Source organism: Bos grunniens, chromosome 21, assembly GCF_055505025.1.
Source record: "Bos grunniens cultivar Pamir isolate PY7600 chromosome 21, Bosgru_T2T1.0, whole genome shotgun sequence".
Taxonomy (NCBI): domain Eukaryota; kingdom Metazoa; phylum Chordata; class Mammalia; order Artiodactyla; family Bovidae; genus Bos; species Bos grunniens.
The window spans coordinates 48,201,359-48,224,746 of NC_141185.1; the positions used below are offsets into that span (position 1 = coordinate 48,201,359).

Below are 23,388 nucleotides of genomic sequence, written 5' to 3' on the forward strand. Positions count from 1 at the left end.
AGGAAGTCAGTGTTCCAACTCCTTGCTGGGCTGACTTCCTGGCTTTCCTAATGCAATTTCTGAGCCTGTCGTGGTCAGCTGTCCCTAGACTAGGACATGGATGTTCAGAAATGTTTGCTGAAAGGTTTCCAAAGGCAATTAGGCATGCACAAGAATTGAATGAACACCTTCTCATTGACATGCTATCTATTATCTGTGAGCTGGTGTTGAATGGTGATCTGTCAGAGATTTTAGAATCACAAAGACTTAGGCTTGATTCCTCATCCTGATTCTTATGACCTTCAGCAAAATACCTAACCTCTTTGTGCCTGTTTCTCAGTTATAAAAATGAGAATAATTATATCTTTTTCATAGGGTTATTGTGAGAATTAAATGAGACAGTAAAGCACCTAGCGTGTTTTGGAACATGGTAAATAGTTGGTGAGTGAAGTGAAAGTGTTAGTCTCTCAGTTGTGGCTGACTCTGTGACCCCACGGACTATAGCCTGCCAGTCTCCTCTGTCCTTGGAATTCTCCAGGCAAGAATACTGGAGTGGGTAGCTGTTCCCTTCTTCAGGGCATCTTCCCCACCCAGGGATCGAACCCAGACCTCCCACATCGCAGGCAGATTCTTTTAAACAGATAGTTTAAAAATTTTTGCTCTTTTCCGAAAAACCGTGAGGTTGAAGATGTGTCAAAAGTCAAAACACCTGGCAGGAGATATGCCCAGACACAAGGTCTGGAATATCTAAATACTTGAAGTGCAAGGCAAACTAGGTTTTCTTCCAGTGAAGAAGTAAACTTCAGGTTTAATGAAGATGAAAACTGACTTTTAATAGAGACCCACTTCATGGTATTCTGTAATTTGCTCTGTTGACCCCTTTACTCTACTCTAGTCTTAGCTTATTTACCCAAGTTGTTCAGTCTATAGGAAGACAGAGAAATGAGATCAGAGATTGCATAGATCAAATGGAATACTTACTTTTATTATTGGTTACAGCTGCTCAAAAGACTCATTATGGAGATTATCTTGTAAGAGAGGAACAGGGTGCCCAACTAGCTCATAGTTCTTTTAATGAAAAATTTTACCATCAGTATATTTGGCAATACAACTTGTGAACCACTTTATTCCCCTTGCCATACACTCAAGTGTCCTAGGGCATATGTATTAGTTTTCTATTGAATTCTGAGCAAGCTTGACTGGATTTTTTGCTCAAGACTTATAAGACCAAAGTAAGAATGTTCACTGGACTGGGCTCTTACTTTGAGCATCTGGGGAAGAATCTATTCCCAAGCTCATTTAAGTTGTTGACAGAATCAAAATTCTTGAGTTTATAGATCTGAAGTCCCTGTTTCCTTTGCTGACTGTTAGTCTGAGGTCACTCTCAGCACCTCAAGGCTTTTTTCAGGTCCTTTCCAAGTGGCCCCAACCATCTTTAAAACTGGCAATGGCCCATCAGATCCTTTCTGTGCTTTGAATCTCTTTGACTTCTGCTACCAGCTAAAGAAACTCTATTTTTAAAGGGCTCATGTGATTACCTGGATAATCTCCCTACCTTAAGATCAACTGATTAGTAACCCTTCATTACGTCAGCAAGAGCCCTTCAAAACAGTACCTAGATTAGTGTTTGAATGGGTAACCAAGGGCAGAATCTTGGGCTTTGATCTTAGAATTCTACGGCCCCCTGAAAAGCTATATGTCAAATTCCTGAACCTTTGACCTTCAAGAGTATTGAAAAGCTATAGCCTCAGATTTTCCAGCCTCTTGTAAAAGAAGCAATATGCATCAAAGTCCTATATGTATTCATACAGGAAAAGGAACCAAAGCAGTCAAAAGTGTTGCTATCTAACCTAAGGAATCCATCCTTCTGGAAATTTTCTATATGAACTATGTAAAAAGCAAATCTTAAAATTCCAACTGTAAGTATGCTGCATTTGCTGACAGTTCACACTGAGTTTATTTACCCAAATTTCTGTCTTTGAGAAGTTAATGATCCGCCTGGGAAGATCAACAGATAAATAACTAATTGTTATTTATGAGTTAAGTGCTATAATAGAGCCATGTAAAAGTACACACTTCTTGGAACTGAAGACATTTTTTTTACAACTTAAGAATTATTTTGATTAAACATTAAAAAGAAAATAAAGTCAGATTTCCTTCATCACAGCATATTATATAGGATATAGTGTCAAATTATAAAAGTATTATTTAAAATAATATACTCATTAATGTAAAATAAAATAGAAATAAATTCAAATTAAATTTAAAGAAAAAAGAAAAAAAGCCTCTATTATGCCTATATATACATACATTATGCCTATACATATAGAACATTTGGGAAAAAATTCACACATTCTATTTGAATTGGTTCTTTTGAATCATGAAGTTTGTCTGATAAGTGAATGATAACTGAAGAAGGGGCCTACTCAAATTCAATGCATTATTTCTATCACAGTTTGGAATATCTCAAAGACCATCCATTTCATTCAAGAGATTTTTGCAGGAATAAAATTTCTGGTAGCAAAGGCTATCCATAGAACTAATATTTAGTTCTCAACTTATATTTTTGAAGAAGAGGAATTAGTTTTTCAATATCTAGGGCCTTGTACTTCATTCACTTCAATTGAAGACAGTTTTGATTGTCTTCCAACAGCTTTTTGGGACATTGAGAATATCTTATCAAATGTACATGATTTAAAAAACTTGATTAACAATAGAGTATATTTATCACTGGGCTTTAGGCTTCCCTAGTGGCTCAGACAGTACAGCATCTGCCCGCAATGCAGGAGACCTGGGTTTGATCCCTGGGTCAGGAAGATCCCCTGGAGAAGGAAATGGCAACCCACTCCAGTACCCTTGCCTGGAAAATCCCACGGACGGAGAAGCCTGGTAGGCTACAGTCCATGGGGTCACAAAGAGTCGGACACGATTGAATGACTTAACTTTTCACTTTATCACCAGGATTACTTAGTAACTCTTCTCTAAATCAAAGTTAGAGTCAAACTTTTTGTGAAAAGTCTAACTTTATTTGGATCCACTTAGCCATTCCTAAGTCAACAACTGTGGCTCAGATGGTAAAGAGTCTGCCTGCAATGCAGGAGACCTGGGTTCCATCCCTGTGTTGGGAAGATCCTCTGGAGAAGGGAATGGTTACCTACTTCAGTATTCTTGCCTGGTGAATTCCATGGACAGAGGAGTCTGACAGACACGACAGGTTACAAAGAGTCAGACATGACTGAGCGACTTTCACTTTCACTTTAGTCATTCAGCAAGCATGAATCTGTCATTAGTTCCAGCTCTGAAAGTTCTCTGTCCTTTTCTGAGAAATTAGCTAAGTTAACACATCTGCAATAACAATTATGGTACTTTCCCATTGACTTCTCTACCTGGCAGCTGGCTAGTTTCTTTTATACTGATTGTAAGGCTATCTGATTTCAGAAGTATTAAAATGTGAAAAAAATTGGGACTTTTTTTTTTTTTTTTTTTAAGACATGCAGTTTCTAAGTGCTATGGGAAATAAACGAGGAAGTGATTAATTTTGCTTGGGGAAGAGGTGACATTTGAGTTGAGTCTGGGAAGTTGAGCAGGAGTTTCCCAGGCAGATAAGAGGCTAAAAGCTATCCGAGGCCAAGAGAAATCTCTATTGTGGTGTTTATCTGAATCTATTCTGTTAATATTGCTCCACTCCCATGAGTCTGTAAATTCCTTGAGGTCATGAACCAATTCTGTCTCCAAAACAGCCCATTAGCTCATTTTTTTGGTACGTTTAATTATTGTTTACTTATTCTTTTCATATTTACTAATTTTATTCATATATATACTTATTGAAAAAATAATATTATGAGTAGCTTGTTGTAGAACTCTTGGTAAGTACTGCTGCTGCTGCTACTAAGTCGCTTCAGTCGTGTCCAACTCTGTGCGACCCCATAGACAGCAGCCCACCAGGCTCCGCCGTCCCTGGGATTCTCCAGGCAAGAACACTGGAGTGGGTTGCCACTTCCTGCACAAATCTGCTGTAATTCCCCATTTGGAGAAACCACTGTTACTGTATTGCTTCAGGCCTTTTTAAAAAATTCATATGTACATCTATATCTACCTATACTTTTAAAGCAAAAGTGGTATGTTTATTAGTTCATAATGTTATTTTTACTTAACCATCATATTAAAAATATTGATCACTATTTGCCTACCCATTAAAGGAAATAATGTCAACTCATAGTTTTCTACTCTTAATTGACTTGATCTCATGACCTCAGCTGATTGAACTAAAAGGCTTGGCATCTGATCCAAGGACAGCCCAGCTCTAGGTGATCAGAGACATGCTCATGGGGTGAAAAGATGAGCTGGGCCAATCAGATGTCCCTGGATCATAGAACTGGGCAACAGACATCCTCAGTGGAACTGATGGTGTAAGGATGCCATGGCCTTGCATCAAATAGAGGCTAGAGTTGTGAGGGAGCAGAAAAAATTAGAATGGAGGAAGCTGGTTGTCAGAGAGAGGAGGGTAGAACAGACCTGTGGCAAAAACCGAGACGCCCAGGGGGACAGAGCCATGCCATCAGGCTTCTGTTAGTCCTATTTTTTTTTTGCTCTAGTGTTCTAGTCTATACGTGTTTATTATAAATACTTCCCTTTCAGTCTTCTTTCCTCTAAAGATAACAAAGTGGGTTTTTTGAGTTCACTGGTGGTCCAGTGGTTAGGACTCAGTGCTTCCATGGCAAGGGGCATGGATTCAATCCCTTGGCGGTGGGGGCGGGGGGGGGGGGCGGGGGAGGGTACTAAAATCCCAGGTGACATGAGGCAAGGCCAAAAACAAGAAACAAAGGAAAAAAACAATGGGCATTTATTTCTTCAAGTCTGACCAGAACCATAAATCATTACTGATGGCTATATAGCATTCCATTGTGTGGAGCTGCCATTACTGAGCAAAACCAAGCAAACAAAAGCAACCTAGTGATGGGCATTTAAGACATTTCCAATAAGCATCTTCATCATCAAATTTTTTCATGTTAAAAAATAACTTCGCTACAATATATTCCAAGAAGTGAAATTCCTTGTTTGAAGGATGGCTGTGTAACCACAAAATTGGACTTTAGAAATATTGTATCAGTGTATAGCCCAATCAGCAGTGCATGAGGAAGGCTGCTTTTTCACCCTCTTGCCAATAGGATCAATTAGGTACTGATGAACCTATTTGCAGGGTGGGAACAGAGAAGCAGACGGACATGTGGACACAGCAGAGGAAGAAGATGGTGGGACAAATTGAGAGAGTGGCATTGAAACATATAACCACGTGTAAAATAGATAGCTAGCGGGAAGTTGTATAACACAGGGAGCTCAACCTGGTGCTATGTGACAACTTAGAGGGGTGCGACAGGGTAAGAGGTGGGACGGAGGTTCAAGGGGGAGGGGACATATGTATACTTACAGCTGGTTCACTTTGTTTTATGGCAGAAACCAACACAACACTATAAAGCAATTATCCTCCAATTAATATAAATTTAAAAAAAGGAAAACGTTGGTACTCTGATGTCAGTTATGACCATAATGTGCATTTCTCTGAATTTGTTTTCATTGAGCAGGCACGTGGATTCTGTCATTAAACAGACCTGAACTTTAGTTCCAGTTCTGCCTGTTGCTGTGTGGCTTCAGTTGAATTACTTAGTTCTCCATTTTCTCATCTTTAAACTGTTGAGATAATATTTCTTTGTTAGGATTATTATAAGGTTCAGATAAGAAAATAAATATAAAATACAAAGTCCGGTAAAGCGTCACTATATTTCATTTATTATACTTAAGAAGAATGACAATTTGTGACAATTAGATAAAGCTATTTTAGATATTTGACACTCAGTGAGATATGAGCTTAAATATTTAATGCCTGTTGGAACTGTATGGTTCAAAACTTCCCTGGTGGTCCAGTGATTGAGACTTCTTCCAATGCAGAGGGTGTAGGATCCATCCCTGATGGGGGAGCTAAGATCCTGTATGCCTCCGGGCCAAAAAAAAAAAAAGCAAAACATAAAACAGAAGCAATATTGTAACAAATTTAATAAAGACTTTAAAAATAGTCCACATCAAAAACATCTTTTAAAAAAGTAATTTTGTTTTGAAAAGCTTGAGAAAGAACTAATTTCTGAATTTGTAACAAATTAAACCTTTGGCCATTTTTTTTTAAATGGAGGTGTTCTATACTTATAGGTTATCAAGTATCTCACTTTAATGTTTTAAAGGAAGAATGGGTAAAATGAAAGTTGCTACAGCAAAAAGCAAAAAGCCTGGAGTCAGGTTGTGAAGCGGCTTATTTGGCACGCTAAGGAACTTGGGCCATATCCTGAAGAAAGTATTAGGACAAGACCATAATAAGGAAGAATACAACCGCATTTGTAGTTTAGAAAGAATAAGCAAGTCACTGCAGGGACTTGGCTGGCAGAGTGGAGAACAGAGATGATGTAATCACAGTGGAGACAGAGACAAAAGCAAGACACTTCAGAAATAATACCAACTGCACATAAGACATGAGACAAGGAGCCTGGTGTGTCCTAACTGTGAACTGAGCACTGCTAATAGCGGTTATTCCCTGAAGTTTGGATCTGCTAGGGCTGGAAAAACTGGACTGTAGTAGATTTCCCAGTGATCACTGGGATCTTCTGTGAAACTTAGATGTAATACTGTGAACCCTTTTCAAATATGAGTTTTCAACATCCTGAGCAATTTCGTTCTGTGTTTTTGCAAATATAATTCCTAATTGTCTGGAAAGGTAGTTTAATACGGAGGAGTTATATACTGGATCGTTATAAGAGAAGAAAAAACTATTGTGATTTTATTTTGTGGATTGCGTCCTCAGATTTCAGAACTAAATTGTAATGTTTATTTAAACTAAAGCATACCTGTGTTCAGAGCATGAGTTCTCTTAATGGAAGGTCACAACAGCTACCAGAGCTTGTGATAGTGTCCAGAGCTGCTGGCTGGATTTCAAGCAGGAGCCCCACTGTGGACTAGCCTTTATACTAGATTTATCTTTTAAATCAGGCACCCAAATAGTTAATATTTTCAATAAGTCTTCAAAAAAGAGCGGTTGAGTCCTTGGGACTGGATTTTTAAATTATATTTAATAAATCCAGATCATCTTAATCTTAGAGTTATCCTATATCAGACTTTTAGTCAATTAACAGTGCCTAATCCTGCCAATGTAGGAGATGCCTCCTAGGATCCTGGGTGGGGAAGATCCCCTTGAGGAGGAAATGGAAACTCACTCCAGTATTTTTGCCTGGAGAATTCCATGGACAGAGGAACCTGGTAGGCTACAGTCCATAGGGTCACAAAGAGTCGGACAAGACTGAGCATACACAATAGGGATTATAACAGGAGCAGGGTCAGGGTTCGACCCGTTAAAGTGTCTGCGGGATTCATAGGTTAAAATGTCCATTACACAGCCAAAAATACTGAACTGGGGCTTCTAAGAAGTCTGGTCTGAGATACATATTTACGACTCTTCAGCAATTTAAGGTGAACGTGCATAAAGTTATTCAGAAAAAAGTGGGCAAGGAAAAAAACGGAAGAGGGCTGAGGACAGAATTCGGTTGCACACCAATATTTTAAGGGCAGGCCACAAGTTGCAAGGAGAGGAGGCACTCCTAAAAAGGTAAAGAGTCCCCTAAAAGGAAGAACTTGCAAAAAACAGTGGCAATGAATCTAGCGGGAAGGAAATCTGGACAAACACAACTCTCCTGCTTTAGCATGCACTTCTCAGATACAGGAGGGGTTAAGCAGTTCAACTACGGCGACAGCTGGCGAATCTGGGAGAAGACCTGACGAAATCTGGGAGACTTGTCTCGACTGCCAGTATGTGCGGCCCCTTAGGGCAGTTTGGGTCCTGCATGTGTCTACAGGAACACACTGGGCCACTTCAAAGAAGGCCTTCCTTGAGCCCTTTGGTGCAGAAGAGTTTGGTTAGGTGGGAAGGGGAACGGAAGATGCCCACGTGTTTTGTGTCAGGGTACAGACACTGGCGGCATTTTGATAAGTGGCGCGGATCGGGCGGCGGCCGGGGAGGGCAAAGATCCAGGGCCGGGGCGGGTCTTCTCCGTCCAGAAGAGCTGCCAGCGAGAAGGATTGGCGGGCAGGCTCCGCCTTCTTCCTTCCGTCTCCAGAGGGCTTTTTGGGTGCAGGGAGGGGGCCGGGGGCGGAGCCGGGAGGTACAGGCCCCGCCTCCTTCCGCCCTCTCCCGTCGGCGCGGCAGGGCGGGGACGCTGGGGCGGGGCCCACGGGTGGGGCCGGCGGGGCGGGGCGGAGCCTCGGGGACCAGGGCAGCCCGCGCACTGTGCAGTAGCTGCCGCCGCCGCCGCCCGCGCCTCCAAGGTCTCGCCGCTTCCTGAGCAGAGACCCGGGCTCGGCCGCCATGTCCTCCACGGACGAGGTTGACGGACTGGGCGTGGCTCGGCCGCACTATGGCTGTGAGTGTGGGCTCCGCGGCGCGGGGGTCCTGGGACGGGCTCGCCGTCTCCCCGGCGCCGTTTTCCCTGGGGGCTGGCCTGGCGGGTGGGGCAGGGCGGCTGTGGGCCGTGCGGACCCGGAAGAGCCGGTGCGACGGGGTGGCGGGTGGCGAGGCCCCCAGCCCGCGCCCCCCCGGTGTCCGAGGCGGCCGGGACCCCGGCCGCCCCCACGCCTGGTCCCGGACGCTGCGGCCGGAGGGCCCCACCCAGCGCCTCCCGCCGCCCAGCTCGACCGAGATTGGGGAGACGGCCTAGGGTGAGGTGGCAGGAGGACGGTGCAGGGCGTGTCCCGGGAACCGGAGCCCCGAGACGCGGGCTCTGCTCTGGCTTCGCGGGAAGGCGCTGCCCGAGCGCTGCCTGCGGGTACATCCAGGGTCCAGACCTGCCCGGCCCCAGGCTAGCTGAGAGGTGCGGCCCTGGGCAAGTCACTTCAGCTTTCTCGGCCTTAGTTCCCTCGACAGGATTTCAAAAGTGAAGACACAAAAAAGAAAAAAAGAAACATACCTCTGACTTCCTCATTTTCCGAATCTCATTTTCTGTCCCTGTCCTGGGACATCACTGAACTGCAGGTGGAATAGTTACCGCTGGCCAAAGGAGGGCCTTTTGGAGTCTTGAGGTTTCCGATTTTATTTGATATTCTGAGAATAGTGTTTTAGGCTAATTTCACTCTACAGTTCTGTGCGAGGTATTATGTCAAATTTGTGACATTAAAGCTGAGTAAGACCAGACCCTGCTTTCAAAGAACGTTTTAATTAGGGAGGCAGACAGGTGTAACTATCTAATGATAATAAGGAGGGATAGAGATAAAGGTGTCATGTGAACCAACCAGGCTTAAAAGGTAATGTGTATGAAGAGGAGGGGTTTGGGGAAAGCAGTAGGAACACAGATAGGACATTTGAACAGAGCCTTGCAGTATGCTGTGCAGTTTGACAGGGCAGGGTGGGGCAAGACATGAGGGTGAAGCGGAAGAGTGTGAACCAAGTTATGGAAGAGAAGAGCGCTCTGTGTGTTGGCTCCTGAGTTGTGTGGAGTACACGGTAGTGTGGGGGGAAGAGTTACCAAAAGTAGTTGTGGCTACATTGGGAAAGGCATTGAATGCCAATCCCAGCACTTAGGCATTTTTTTCTGTTTCCTGGATGCCCATAAAGGAAGCAGGTTGCTTTGAAGTTAATCTTAGGGGCTTTTGAGACAGACCACCTGGGTTTGACTATAGGCTCCATCATTTATTAGCCTTGGGGCAAAGATCAGCCAACCTCAGTTCCTCATTTGTAAATCATTTGATAATCACAGGATTGTTGTGGGGCTTCCATGGGAGAATGCATGTAAAATGCACAGTACAATCACTGCCACTTAGGTCTCAGTGACTGCTGGCTTTAGTGATTAATAAAAAAGTGAAAAAGCACAAAGTGCTCTGGATTGAGAGTCTGGCAGATAGATCAGCACAAATTTGGACCAAAATCTCAAGTCATAGAGTACATATAGTACATGTTCATTATATTGGGGGCTTCCCAAGTTGCTCATCAGTAAAGAATCCACCTGCCAATGTAGGAGACATGGGTTCGATCCCTGGGTCAGGAAGATCCCCTGGAGAAGGAAATGGCAACCCATTTCAGTATTATTGCCTGGAGAATCCCATGGACAGAGGAGGCTGGCGGGCTACAGTCCCTGAGGTTGAAAGAGGGGCAAGAGGGACAACTTAGCAACTGAACAACTGTACAATATGTTATTGTATTTAAAAGTACAATAACATAATATTGTACTTTTAAATAGATACTAAGATGAATATATAACAGTTGAAAAATGGTTCCTATCTAAGGAAAGTCATTATAGTACACCTGGCTATCCATACAATACCCTAACTCTCCAGGTGACCAGCAGGAATTTGATGCTGTGGCATTCTTTCATCGCTCAGGAAGGGTTACAGATTCTTACATTCTTCCTTTCATGTTTTAGCTGTCCTGGATAATGAGAGACTTACTGCAGAGGAGATGGATGAGAGGAGACGTCAGAATGTGGCCTACGAATACCTTTGTCATTTGGAAGAAGCAAAGAGGTAAAGACTGGCTGGAGAGAAGATTGGGAGAAAGGAGCTGATACTGTGTGAACAAAGATAAAGATCTCGTTGAGTATGTTGTAGGTGTGACTGGGAGGCAGGTCATTTGAAAGAATAAGTAAGTATAGCTAGGATTTTTTTTTCACAGGAGCAAGTAGCCTTGATGGTAGTTTTATCATGAAACAGTCTGATGGGCACTTTTGTTTGGTCTCTAAGTCATGCCAGTAGGCACTTATGTATTCTGAACATTTTCCAGGTTTGTGTTGTTCAGTTTTATGCTTATGGTGCATGTTTTGGGCACTACCAGCTATATGGGAGAAAAGCATTTTTAAGGTTTCAAGTTTTAGGCCTGAATGTTTCACTGGTTCTTTACTGATTTTGCTTTATATGTGAATTGGGTCCATTTTCCCCTCTGTAGTGCTCTGGGTGTAGCTCCATCCATTTGGCAATATTCAAAGACTGTTTACCAAAGGCAGTGTCATCTGCATTATTCGTGAAGTTAATGTGCAACTGCTGTTTTCCATTTTCAGATGCTCCAAGACCTTGTGGTCTTAGAGTGTCGATTTACTATCAGTGGTTCATTTCTTTTGTTCTGCTGCTTGTTTTTGTTTTTGTTTTTTTGCAAGATTGCAGGGTAAATAGATGTAATTACAGATCATGTATCCTATAAGTGAGCTTTGGTGGAAAAGGCCAGCAAGGGAAAATGAGAGGTTTTGTGGTTAAAGTCCAATGAAAATCCAGGATGTTTCGAAGGGTGCTAATAAACAAGAGTTTTTTGTCTTGTTTTGTCTTTTTAATTTTGAAAATCTTAAAACACTACAGGAAAGTCCAGAGAACAATACACCAGACATCATGTATTCCAAAACTAGCAAATGTCAGTCCTTCACATTTTTCCCTTTGCTCTAAAAAGGCACAGTTGGAGTCCCCTTTGTGTTCCTCCCTGGTCCCATTCTCTTCCTTTCTATTCCTGGGGTTACCTCTAATATGCATTTGATGCATCCTCTTGAATCTGGGCTTCTTTTCTGAGCTTAAAGCCCTTGCATGAGACTGGGGAAGGGGAGAGGGGATTAGTGATGATTTAGGTGGAGAGAATGGTAATTAACACTTATTTTTCTAAATGGAAGGTTAAATGGAAGGAGGTGAATATGTTATTAGGAAGGGGTATGTTTCTCATGCAAAGTTTGTAAGGAACAAAAACATTAAGTCCTCTGTTACCCAAATTATAGACTAGATCTAATTTTGGAAGGTAAAGAATTTAAAAGCTGTAGCTGTTACGAAAGACCACCTTGTGCTCTGTGAAGACTTGGTTGGTGTCTTTGTTGAGGTGACCTGTGGGTGAGACAAGGGCCCCAACCTATCTTCCTTCCCCTAAGACATTTCTGCTTTTAATATTGGATTTGCACAGTAAAATTCCCTTTTTGAAAAAGGGTGTTTTAGTTAACATTCCCTTGCAACCACTAATCCAGTTCTATTATTATTTTTTAATTTGGCCATGCTTGTGGTTTGTGTGATCTTGGTTCCCTGATGAGGGATCAAAATTGCACCCTTGGCAGTGAAAGCTTGGAGTCCTAACCACTGAACTGCTCAGGGAAGTCCTCAGTTCAGCTTATCTAGTTCAGCCATCTCATTTCAGTAAGGAAACTGAGGTCTGAATGTCCATGGTCATGTGTAGTTTTCTTTATTGAAGAATAGTTTCCATCATTTTAAACAGTGGTGTCTAACCAGCTGTGTATATTAGAATTGTCAGGGGAGCTTAAAAAATGTGGCTCTTTGAACTTTACCACAGAGATTCTGGTTCAGTAGATCTGGGCTAAAAGGTCCAGATACCTATATATTTTAAGAACTCCTGATGGTTCTGATTGGGCTTCCCTGGTGACTCAGTGGTAAAGAACCCAACTGCCAATGCAGGAGACGCAGGTTCGATCCCTGGCTCCGGAAGATCCCTCTGGAGAAGGAAATGGCAACGCACTCCAGTATTCTTGCCTGGAGAATCCCATGGACAGAGGAGACTGGCGGGCTACAGTCCATGTGATCACAAAGAGTTGGACATGACCTAGTGACTAAACAACAACAGCAAAATGGTTCTCATGGTCCCCCCTAGTAGAGAAATGAGATTGAAAATCACGTTTTAGAATTCTCCCTTACACTAGATTACGATAGCCTGACTAGGATGGTGTTCTTTATCACATTTCCTTCTTCAAGTGCTGCATTAGGAAGGCATGTCATTTCCCTCTACTTCAGAGCATGTTCTTTTCTGGCAGGTTTGCTTTTTTTTCCTTTTCCTAGGATAAAAAAGGATCCCATTTCCTTTAAAATCCATCCAGGGGCCATGATCCCCTGGGACGTTTTTCAGTTGGGTGCTTCTGCATACTTAGGGAGTGACTAAGGCGGTGAGACATTTGAGACAGTCTTGATTTTTCATGCTTTTGGCTTTTTATCCTTGTACACTCTGCGCTTTGGCCCCACATTGAGGAAATGTGCCTGGTTTATTTTATGGAGGCAGTTACAGAAGATCTGGATGCAGTAGCTTTTGTTGTTTGTTTAAAGCTTTGATTAGATTATCAACTTCGGAAGCACCTCTTTAGACTACACCTAGAAAGGGCTAGGACAAGAAGCCTGGGGATGTCGTACTGAGAAAAGGAGACTGGGATACCTCCTGGCCACCTGTCGAGGCTGCTGCCACCCCTAGAGTGTCCGAGGTGTACCACAGACAGATCACATGCTCTTGCTTATTAGCTGCGGCTTCAGCCACCAGTCGTGTCTCCTACCCGGTGAGCTAGGGTGTATGTACCTTGTGTGCTGCCAAGGCTCATCTGGCACAAGTCCTTTTTGCCTCTTTGGATTGGCCCCATCCTGTTTCCTTCATAACCTCTACCCCTCCCAGTTTGGAGGAGTCCCAAGGTCTGGAATTTACACCCACTCCAAGGCCAGGAAGAAAGATCAGAGAGATCCAGGGGAGAAAAGGTCCCCCTCTTTAGTTCTGTTTATAATACTGCTCTCCTCCCACTAATGGCCCCACCTTATAGCACAGTGGCCCCATTGTGTATCCCAGGGCGCTGTGCTTTCTCCTGTACCTGCCACAGCTCTGTTGTGGGAAGAGAGGAGAGTGTGTGGAGGGAGAGAGCATATAAACAGGGAGTGCAGGCAGGGAGTGTAATGAGAGTGTGTGTAGAGAATAAGTGAGAGCGTGTTGTGAGTTTAACCTGAAAGGGTAAGTGGGAAAATTTAGGAGTGATTCTCTAAAAGTGTACATTCTGGGAGTGGTTGGGAAATAGAAACTACAGAGATTCTGCTTTACTCTAGTTTCAATACAGAAATTAAGTTCTTGTTCTAATGCAGTGTCATCAAGTTTTATGCTGAGGGCTACAGAGTAGACCAAGGGCTTTTTATTAAGTGAGACTTCATACATTCTGTATTTATGCTTAAATGTGGGCTCATTTTTATCCTATTGCCTATTCTGATTGGGCTTTACATTTGTTTTGGCTAAGCAGCAGCTGTACAGTAGAGATGAAGAGCATTTTTCACTCAGTTGAAGGAGGTGAGGTTTAAATATATGAGATATGGTTAAGTGTTCAGTAGTAGAAAGATCAGAAGGTTCAAGTGAAAAGAACTGAGAAGGGAATGTAACAGTCTGCAGGGCAGGAGAAGGAGTGAGTAGGACTCAAAATGGGAGGAGATCCAGTTAGGTTTAAGGTCACAGGAAGAAGGTTAATTCCAGCATTTCCACAAGTTTGACAGTTTAGGATTCCTTCTTTCAGAGGCTTGCCCATTCGCCCTTCTGAGCCTGTCATGGGTCTCCTTCCTCTTGCTCAAGTCAGGGAGCAGAGCAACTCCTCCCTTCCCCCCCCTCCCCGTTCCCCCAAATCGGGGAAAGTGAAGGCTGTGGCTGGTCGGAGACTGTGAAAAACCATGTGATGTTAACAGGAGTGTAACACTAAATAGAAGCACTTTACCTTCTGTAATTTAGGGGGGTTGAAAAAGTATCTTGCAAAGAAACTGGTCCTTGAGAACAAATTCTCTTTTGTACGTATGTATGCCTTTGTTTCTGGCATCGAATATTTTCCAGATCTCCTTTCCTGTAAGTGGGATCAGAATTCCAGTTACATCTGGATGTATCTAGGCTGGTACACTGCCATCATGAAATGAGAAATTAAAGACGTTTAACTAGAAGCTTGCCCGCCAGCTTGGAGAATTCCCTTAGGGAGGCATATCACTTAGAGATTGGGGAGGGTCATTTTTAGATTGACCCAAGCTCTCCTTTCACAGATGAGAAAACAAATTTAATTGTTTGATGAGGCCCAGTGTGACTAAAGGGCCACAATAAATGTAGCTTTGTAGTGGTACTTTCGAAGTACAAGCTGGATGCATTCATGTGTTTATGATTATCAAGGAGAAGTATGGGGCGGGATTTATTCTTAAAATGGTGACATAGATGAAAGTCTCATTTTTTCTGAAATTTACCTAGTGCAACTGCCTTGGAAAGACTCCATGGTAAGAAGTGGGTTGCTATTTAAAAGTGATAAAACTGATTCAAACTATGAGTGCTTTTTCTTATTATTACAATGTTACAAATCGGCAGATACGTTCCCAGCGTGGCCACATAAACCTCGCCTACAGTGTAGCTGAGCCATTTAGTAAATTTACAATGTGAGAAATGTAGACAGTAATCTGGTATAAATTAGGCAGTCTACTAGTTATTAGCTGCTGTGATTACTAAGAAAAGTCATATGACCATAGTCTCATAATACTTATAATTAAGTAGAACAAATTTTAAAAGCCCGAATAAAACATCTTTGAAAATCTTGACTGTTGAAATACTCGAAATGTAAAGAATGAGGACTTTCAGTTTTGGCAGGTGTGAGTCTGATTCTGGTCTTGCAAGCTTCTTAACTTTAGGGGCAAGAGCCCAGGTTTGTACTTTGCAGAATGATGTGCACTTTAGGAAGCTGAGGTGAGTGTTAAGTGCCTGGCACTGTGTCTGAAGTACAGTGGGCACTCAATAAACGTATTCTTTATCCTGGTCCTTGGGGAAAGCAGATTTAATATGAAGACGAAGAGGCATTCATAAACTTTTCTGGGGAATTTTCTGGGTACTTTCAAGATTCTCCAGGGTGGGACCTCTAGTTTTTTCGCTTCATTCTTAAGCTGTTGTCTGAAAGAACAAGAGGATACCTCTAGGTATTGGAAGGTGTGAGAAGACTTTTCCTTTTTACATAATGCTTTTCTGTGTACTTAAAATGCTTTTTGAAGGCAATGGCAACCCACTCCAGTACTCTTGCCTGGAAAATCCCATGGACGGAGGAGCCTGGTGGGCTGCAGTCCATGGGGTCACTAAATGTCAGATACAACTGAGCGACTTCACTTTCACTTTTCACTTTTCACTTTCATGCATTGGAGAGGGAAATGGCAACCCACTCCAGTGTTCTTGCCTGGAGAATCCCAGGGACGGGGGAGCCTGGTGGGCTGCCGTCTGTGGGGTCGCACAGAGTTGGACACTACTGAAGCGACTTAGCAGCAGCAGCAGCAGCAAAATGCTTTTTACGGTGATCATGAATTTTATAATGAAAAAGGAACGGATTAAGAACAAGGAAAAACTGGGAATTCCCTGGTGGTCCAGTGGTTAGGACTCTGCACTTTTACTGAGGAGGGCCCAGGTTCAATCTCTTGATTGAAAAAAGAAGAAAGAAAAAGGAAAAAGTGTCCAAGTATATAATTTTTAGATAGTGGTAATCACAAATTTTGGGCTTCCTTGGTGGCTCAGACAGTAAAGAAACTTAGAATTTGTAATTGTCATCTTAATTATGATTTTCATTGGGTACATGATATCTGTAGTTTATTTAGATTTATTCCAAAGTTATATTGCCTTGATTTCTGAAAAGATTAAATGTTTCCCCATGTTTGTTTACTGTTTATTTTATTATGCAAATTATCAATGGCATTTGTCTATTTTCTTGAGTTATATTGTTGATTTTTGGAAGCTTTCTTATGGGTATCAGCCTGTTGTATTGCTATATTTTCTCTTGATTTTCCATTTTATTCTTTCACTGTATGGAATTTTTAAATTTTATGTAGTTTAAGTGGTAATCTTTTTGCAATTTCTTGTATCTAGTTTAATTTCTGTAAGACTTTGCTAAAATCTGAAGTTTTCTGTTAGCTTTTCTATGATTTAGTGATTTAATTTTTTAAGCATCTGAGTCTTTAAATTTCGTGTTTCTAAATCATTCTGATATTATTTAAAAATAATCTTTCTACTATGTATTAGGGATTGATATCTACTATGTCAGATATTGAATTACATATAGTTCTCTTTCTAGGCTTATTATTCTGTTATGGTGAACTGTGTTTCATTTTTCTTAGAGAAATCTATAACTTCATTTTTTGTATTTGTTATTTAGAAACATTTGAAGCTAGCTTGATTTTTAGCTCTAAGACAAGTAACATTTTAAAAATACTTTTTCACAATTTGAAACTTGTAAAGTTCTTGTTTCTTACAAAGTGTCCTCATGTTACATATTACAGTTGATACCAGCTTAGTAATTTTGCCTGTAAATGTGGAAACTCTTCTCGATTTATATCTTCATATCTTTTTTGTTTATTTTTGCTCTTGGAAATTGTTATACCTTTAATAATTGGTTCTGATTTAGTAGTCTTTCTTGGGGGTGCCTGCTGGTAGGTTAGATATCTCAATGTCTTGTGGCTGATCTTGTTTGTTTAAATTTTCTGTTTCACTAACTTGGTTTTCTGCCATCTTGATTTTTCCTCTTTGAGTCTGTTAACGGTGGTTGCTTTGTCCTGTTGCAGTGTTCATTTTGGCCTATTAACTCCTTTTCCCTCTCTACTCTTGTTAATAGGTCAAAAGGTCTCTGATTTGGCTACAAAATCCTTCTTTCCACCTGAAAAGGATCCTGTATATATCACTAAATAGTGTGATTTAGGATCCTTTTCAGGTGGAAAAAAGGAGTTTGTAGCCAAGAGAGTTGGTTACTTTACCAGTTCCCCTTATTTTCAGTAAGTGTTGGAGTGGATCTGACCACAGGAAATTGGTGTTAACCGGTTTGTCCACCAGTCAAGGTTAGGAAAGTCTGGTTGGGCTAAGTCTTGGGCCATTAGTTTGACCTCATCTGACATATTTCTTCTGGCCTTAGATGTCAAAGCAGCAATTGTTCATATATCTTGATGTTCCCAATTTAAGAAATAGTAAAAATATACTTGAAGGCCGAAGTTGGCATGTTCTAGGAATGTGATTTTCTGGCTTTGCATGATACTCTGTCTCTAATTTCTGCGTGATTCCTTCTGTTTCACAGTTTAGCAGTTTGGGGATACCTGATGGTAGAAGGACCTGTTTCAAACATTTTTAAACCATGCGGTATTTGATGGTTGCATGGCTGTTTCTATCTGGGGCTGCTAAGTAAACCCTTTCACAGGAAGTATTTGTGTAAGTAAGTGCTGGTAGGCAAAGTGAGACCATCCGGAAGTGATTCATGCGACTGGGGTTGTTTGTTTAAGTTGGGACTTGGTTGCCTAGAGACTGTATCTGAGCAAGCTCAGTGAAGTGCCACATGAATGCAGAGGTCCTATTGCCTACCTGATCGAAAAAGGACCCTGCCATTTCATTTTTCTTCTGAAAGACCTTCTCATAATCTCATTGATCCCCGTACTTTGTTGTGAATCAAAAAATCTTAAACATATAAATGAAAAAATCTGGTTAAAGGGTTTATTTGAAGGGAAATCTACTTGCTTAAATCTGAATGTTTAAAATTTTTTTCTTTTAATTGTGCGATAGGAAGAATTAATTTTTTTCAGTGTTTTATTACAGAAACTTTAATACTTCAGATACCCTTACACCAGCTAAGAGGTAGCAAAACAACCCCCACACCCCCTAGCCAAAAACCAACCCTGCAGTTTGCATGGACAGCATGATATGCAAGATTCCTGTTTGTCCCGAGGTCAGTGTCTCCCCACCTGCCTCCTCCTCCTCCTCCTCATCAGTACCATTTATTGAGCACTTAATCATGTACTGGGTACTATGCTAAGCACTTCATATGTGTTGTCTAATTAGCTGTGCTTGAAGTGAGGTGCTTATTCTTATCTACATTTAACAGAAAAGAAAGCAAAGCGCAAAGAGCTTGACTCACCATCTCTTTAAGTGATAGATCCAGATTCCAGGCTTGGCGAGGACTCCAAAGCCTTTGCTCTTCCCTGGTCTAGTCTCTCACTTCCGTACCATTTGTGCTTCAAAATCTAATGTCAGCAACAGTAGTTACCAGTAATTAAGCAGAATGATGGTGTGTTGTGTGTTCAGATGCTAAGTCATCTCCAGTTTTCTGCGACCCCATGGACTACAGCATGCCAGGCTCCCCTGTCTTTCACTATCTCCCAGAGTTTGCTCAAATTCATGTCCATTGAGTCAGTGATGCCATCTAACCATCTCATCTTCTCCCACCCTCTTTTCCTTTTGCCTTCAATCTTCCCCAGCATCAGGGTCTTTTCCAGTGAGTTGACTCTTTGCCTCAGGTGGCCAAAGTATTGGAGCTTCAGCATCAGTCCTTTCAATGAATGTTCAGGGTTGATTTCCTTTAGGATTGATTGATCTCCTTGCATACAACATTACAGTGAGATAGGCATGTTTTTATTTTAAAGAGGGAAAAAAATAAGTAGGTATCACATACTTCAAGGTCACGTAATGTCTGTGGAACTCAAGCCCACTTCTGTGTGGCACTGTCGCTGCCGCTGTCAGCCTCTACTGAGGGGGCAGTGTTTAAGTCCACAGTTCCGTCAGCTGGTTCCCAGGCACTAAACAGCTGGCTTGGCGTCAGGTGGGTGAGGGAATGTGAGCTGTTTCTTGCTTCTCACTGCAGAGTCTCTTTTACCTGCTTCATATAGGTGGTCTCTGTATTTGACTCATGTATTCATGCATCTAACAAATTGTCGGACTCTGCCTAATATACTTTTTCTTATTCACTGCAAAGCTAAAGATAGTGATAGGCATACATGAGTAACTGCTGGCCGTTGATTGAGGAGAAATGTGTGCCTGCATGCTTATAAGGAATGCAGTAAACATTAAGTTAAGTGATTTTTTACAGGGGTCTAGAAACATAACTTGGGACTTTCCTGGAGGCTCAGTGGTGAAGAATATCTGCCTGCCAATTCAGGAGACTCAGGTTTGATCCATGAGTGAGGAAAATGCCCTGGAGGAGGAAATGGCAACCCACTCTAGTATTCTTGCCTGGAGAATCCATGGACAGAGGAGCCTGGTGGGCTGCCGTCCATGGGGTTGCAAAGAGTCAGACACCACTGAATGACTAAACAACAACAATAACAACAACAAAGAGACATAACTGGTCTGTGATAAATTTGCATCTGTTTAACTTTTTTGACCTAATGCCTACTCACTAAGATGGCCTCCCGGGATTGGAAATGGATACAGTAGGGGTCCCATGGTTACATACAGCAACTCTGGAGAGACTAGAGAGGGGGCCTGGTTAGTTTTCTTCTTCCTAACCTGGCACGTCTTCTCAGTTCAGCTCAGAAAGGCTTTCCCTCCTTCCCAGTTGCTTATTTTTTCAGTAGTGACCTCATGCAGACAGGAGTGGCATTGGAAATTGCCTTGGACAGTTTGGCAAGAATTGTATTTTTTGGTGTTGTGGGTGGAGGAAAGGCCTGTCTCCAGGCCTCTATTTCTTCCTTACTCCGAATACCTTCCTGTTGACTCACTGGAAATCCTAACGAGAAGCAGAAGGAGCGTCAGAGAGGTGGCTGCCAGCCCAGGGCTTGGCTTCTGTCGGGCTAGAAGTCTAGGGACTCAGAGGACTCTGGCTTTAAGAAAAATTGTGAGGCTTTTGCAGTAGAAGGAAATACTATTGTTGTGATAGGTGTTTATCCATAAGGTAGAAAGCATCAGCCTTTTGCTAGGGATCATTAATCAGCAACATAAAAAACTAAGATTATTTCCTTGAAATGGCATAATTAGTGTTTAAAATTGATGCAGAGGAACTGAAGTATAAAAAGAGGGAATGGGGCACATTTAGAAAACCTGAAAGGAAAAAAACCCTATGATCATTAAAAATAGGAAAATGGTATAAAAATAAAATTTAAGGGAATTCCCTGGTGGTCCAGTGGTTGGGACTTCATGCTTTCACTGCCAGGAGTGAGGGTCCAATCCCTGGTGGGACAGCTAAGATCTGGTAAGCGAGTGAAGCAGCCAAAAAAAAAAAAAAAAAATTGAAAAAAATCTCATGGTGTAGCAGATCATTTTATTACAAATAACATACATCTCAGATAAAGTTTAAAACAGCTAAAAGGAGACAAAAGTTACTTATCACTTACATGGCTATCACAGCACAATGTTTTCCTGCCCCGAAGACTTATCACTATGTCGTTTCTTTGGACGGTGCTTCTTAGTCACTGCTAATTTGACGAGCTTGTGCTAGACAGTGGCTTGACTTTGGGGGTTTTCCTTTAAAAACTCAAGAATACCCAGAATGGTGTTGGCAAATTTGGTCTTTAACTTTTAAACTTTTATTATTAATCATTTAAAAAACAGGTAATATAGAGACATGATACTTAATTCAGAAGCTCTGCTAGGATATTCAGTAAAGAAAAAAAAAAGTCTGCCTGCCTAGTCTTGTTTCCCAGGCACCCGGATCTTCTCTATATATGCAAATCTCTTTTGTTTCCTTGTGTAGAAGTGATAACACTATACTTTCTTCTTTGCATCTTAACATATTCTGCGTGAATACATTATAGTGCTTCATTTTCTTCCCCCTTCACAGTTGCATGGTTGTTCAGTGTATGGATTTAACCTGTCAGTGGGCATATCCCTCCCAGCTTTTACTCTTATCAGTAGTGGTGTAGTTAGCAACTTTGTATGGCTGCCATCTTGCACTTATGAGTGTTATAGGATGAGTTTCTAAAAGTGGAATTTCTTTATTTTTTGGTTTTGTTTTAGATTACTTTATTGCCAAACAAGTTGCTTCAGATTTATGAGAACAAATCATTTGATTTTCAAGGAACCTTGAATTTTAAATATTGGAATAAGGAATTGTGGACTCCTACCTCTCCATGGATATTAAAAAGAAAAAAATCCAAACCAAGAATTTACAAAGATGAATTTATAATCATCCCTCTTCCAGTTTATCTTCTTTCTCAACTTCACTTGCCAGCTCTACTAGACATTCAGTTAGGCAAACCTAGAAATTACATTTTTTTTTTCTTGTCACCTTTCAGGTCTAATTGATGCAGTTTTTTAGTGTTGTTTTAATACGTACATGTGCAGGCATGAGTGCACACACACCCACACACCATCTATTTCTGTCAGCTCACCCCATCCTCACTGCCACTTCCCATATTCAAGCTACTCTCATTGCCTAACTGATTTACAAAGATAATCCTTCCTTTGGTCTCCTGTCTCCTGGGCTTTACTGATGGCTCAACAGTAAAGAATCTGCCTGCAGTGCAGGACATGCGGGTTTGATCCCTGGGTTGGGAAGATCCCCTGGAGGAGGAAATGGCAGCCCACTCCAGTATTAATGCCTGGAGAATTCCATGGACAGAGGAACCTGGAGGGCTATAGTGCATGGTGTCGCAAAGAGTCGGACACGATGAGCATGCACATACCCACTTTTGATCTCTTGCAAGTGATTCTTTATCTTTAAAGACAATGATCTGCTGCTGCTGCTGCTAAGTCGCTTCAGTCGTGTCTGACTGTGCGACCCCATAGACGGCAGCCCACCAGGCTCCTCCGTCCCTGGGATTCTCCAGGCAAGAACACTGGAGTGGATTGCCATTTCCTTCTCCAATGCATGCAAGTGAAAAGTGAAAGTGAAGTCGCTCAGTTGTATCCAACTCTTAGCGACCCCATGGACTGCAGCCTACCAGGCTCCTCCGTCCATGGGATTTTCCAGGCAAGAGTATTGGAGTGGGGTGCCATTGCCTTCTCCGAGACAATGATCATTTACAGGCAAATAACCCCGCCTCCCCCAGCCCAGTGCTATCCCATGCTATTTAATTTCCTCTCTCCTTCATTTATAGTTACTTAAGATAGGAAACAACACACCTGCAAGATGCTGATGGAGTTTGACTCTAGGCCCAAATCTATGATCTAAACCAAATTAGTTTTTTTTGTTTGTTTGTTTTTAGTCACCAAGCCATGTCTCTTTTGTGACCCCTTGGACTGTAGCCCGCCAGGCTCTTCTGTCCATGGAATTTCCCAGGCAAGAATACTGGAGTGGGTTGCCATTTCCTTGTCCAGGGGATCTTCCTGACCTAGGGATTGAACTTGAGGCTCCTTCTTGGGAGGTAGATTCTTTACCACTTAGCCACCAGGGAAGCCCCAACACATTAGTTGAAGTACTGCATTAGTTATATTATACTAAAAGTAGAATTTCTAAGTCAGTGGGAATATCCACATTTTGTTGTTGTTCAGTTGCTTAGTCGTGTCCGACTCTGTGATCCCATGGACTGCAGCATGCCAGGCTTCCCTGTCTTTCACCATCTCCCAGAGTTTTCCCAAACTCATGTCCATTGAGTCGGTGATGCCATCCAACCATCTTATCCTCTGTCATCCTATTCTTCTCCTGCCTTCAGTCTTTTCCAACATCAGGGTATTTTTCAGTGAATCAGCTCTTGGAATTAGGTGGCCACAGTATTGGAGCTTCAGCTTCAGAATCAGTCCTTTCAATGAATATTCAGGGTTGATTTCCTTTAGGTTTGACTGGTTTGATCTCCTTGCAGTCCAAGGGACTCTCAAGAGTCTTCTCCAACACCACAGTTTGAAAGCATTAATTCTTTGGCGCTCAGCCTTCTTTATGGTCCAACTAACACACTGGGAGGGATTGGGGGCAAGAGGAGAAGGGGACGACA

The 23,388-nt window shown here is 42.0% G+C and overlaps 1 protein-coding gene across 2 annotated transcripts in view; it reads left to right on the forward strand.

The window, feature by feature from the left end:
- Positions 1-23,388, forward strand: part of IQGAP1 (IQ motif containing GTPase activating protein 1) — a 135,380-nt gene that overhangs the window by 21,169 nt on the left and 90,823 nt on the right. Inside the window, exons 1-2 of one of the 2 annotated variants that reach the window (XM_086364459.1) lie at positions 8,282-8,435; positions 10,428-10,527. In XM_086364459.1, coding sequence (XP_086220585.1) covers positions 8,381-8,435; positions 10,428-10,527 — 155 coding nt within the window. In that variant the 5' untranslated portion in view covers positions 8,282-8,380. Of the gene's footprint in view, positions 1-8,281; positions 8,436-10,427; positions 10,528-23,388 lie in introns of those variants that run through there. The other variant, XM_086364465.1, reaches the window with a different exon arrangement.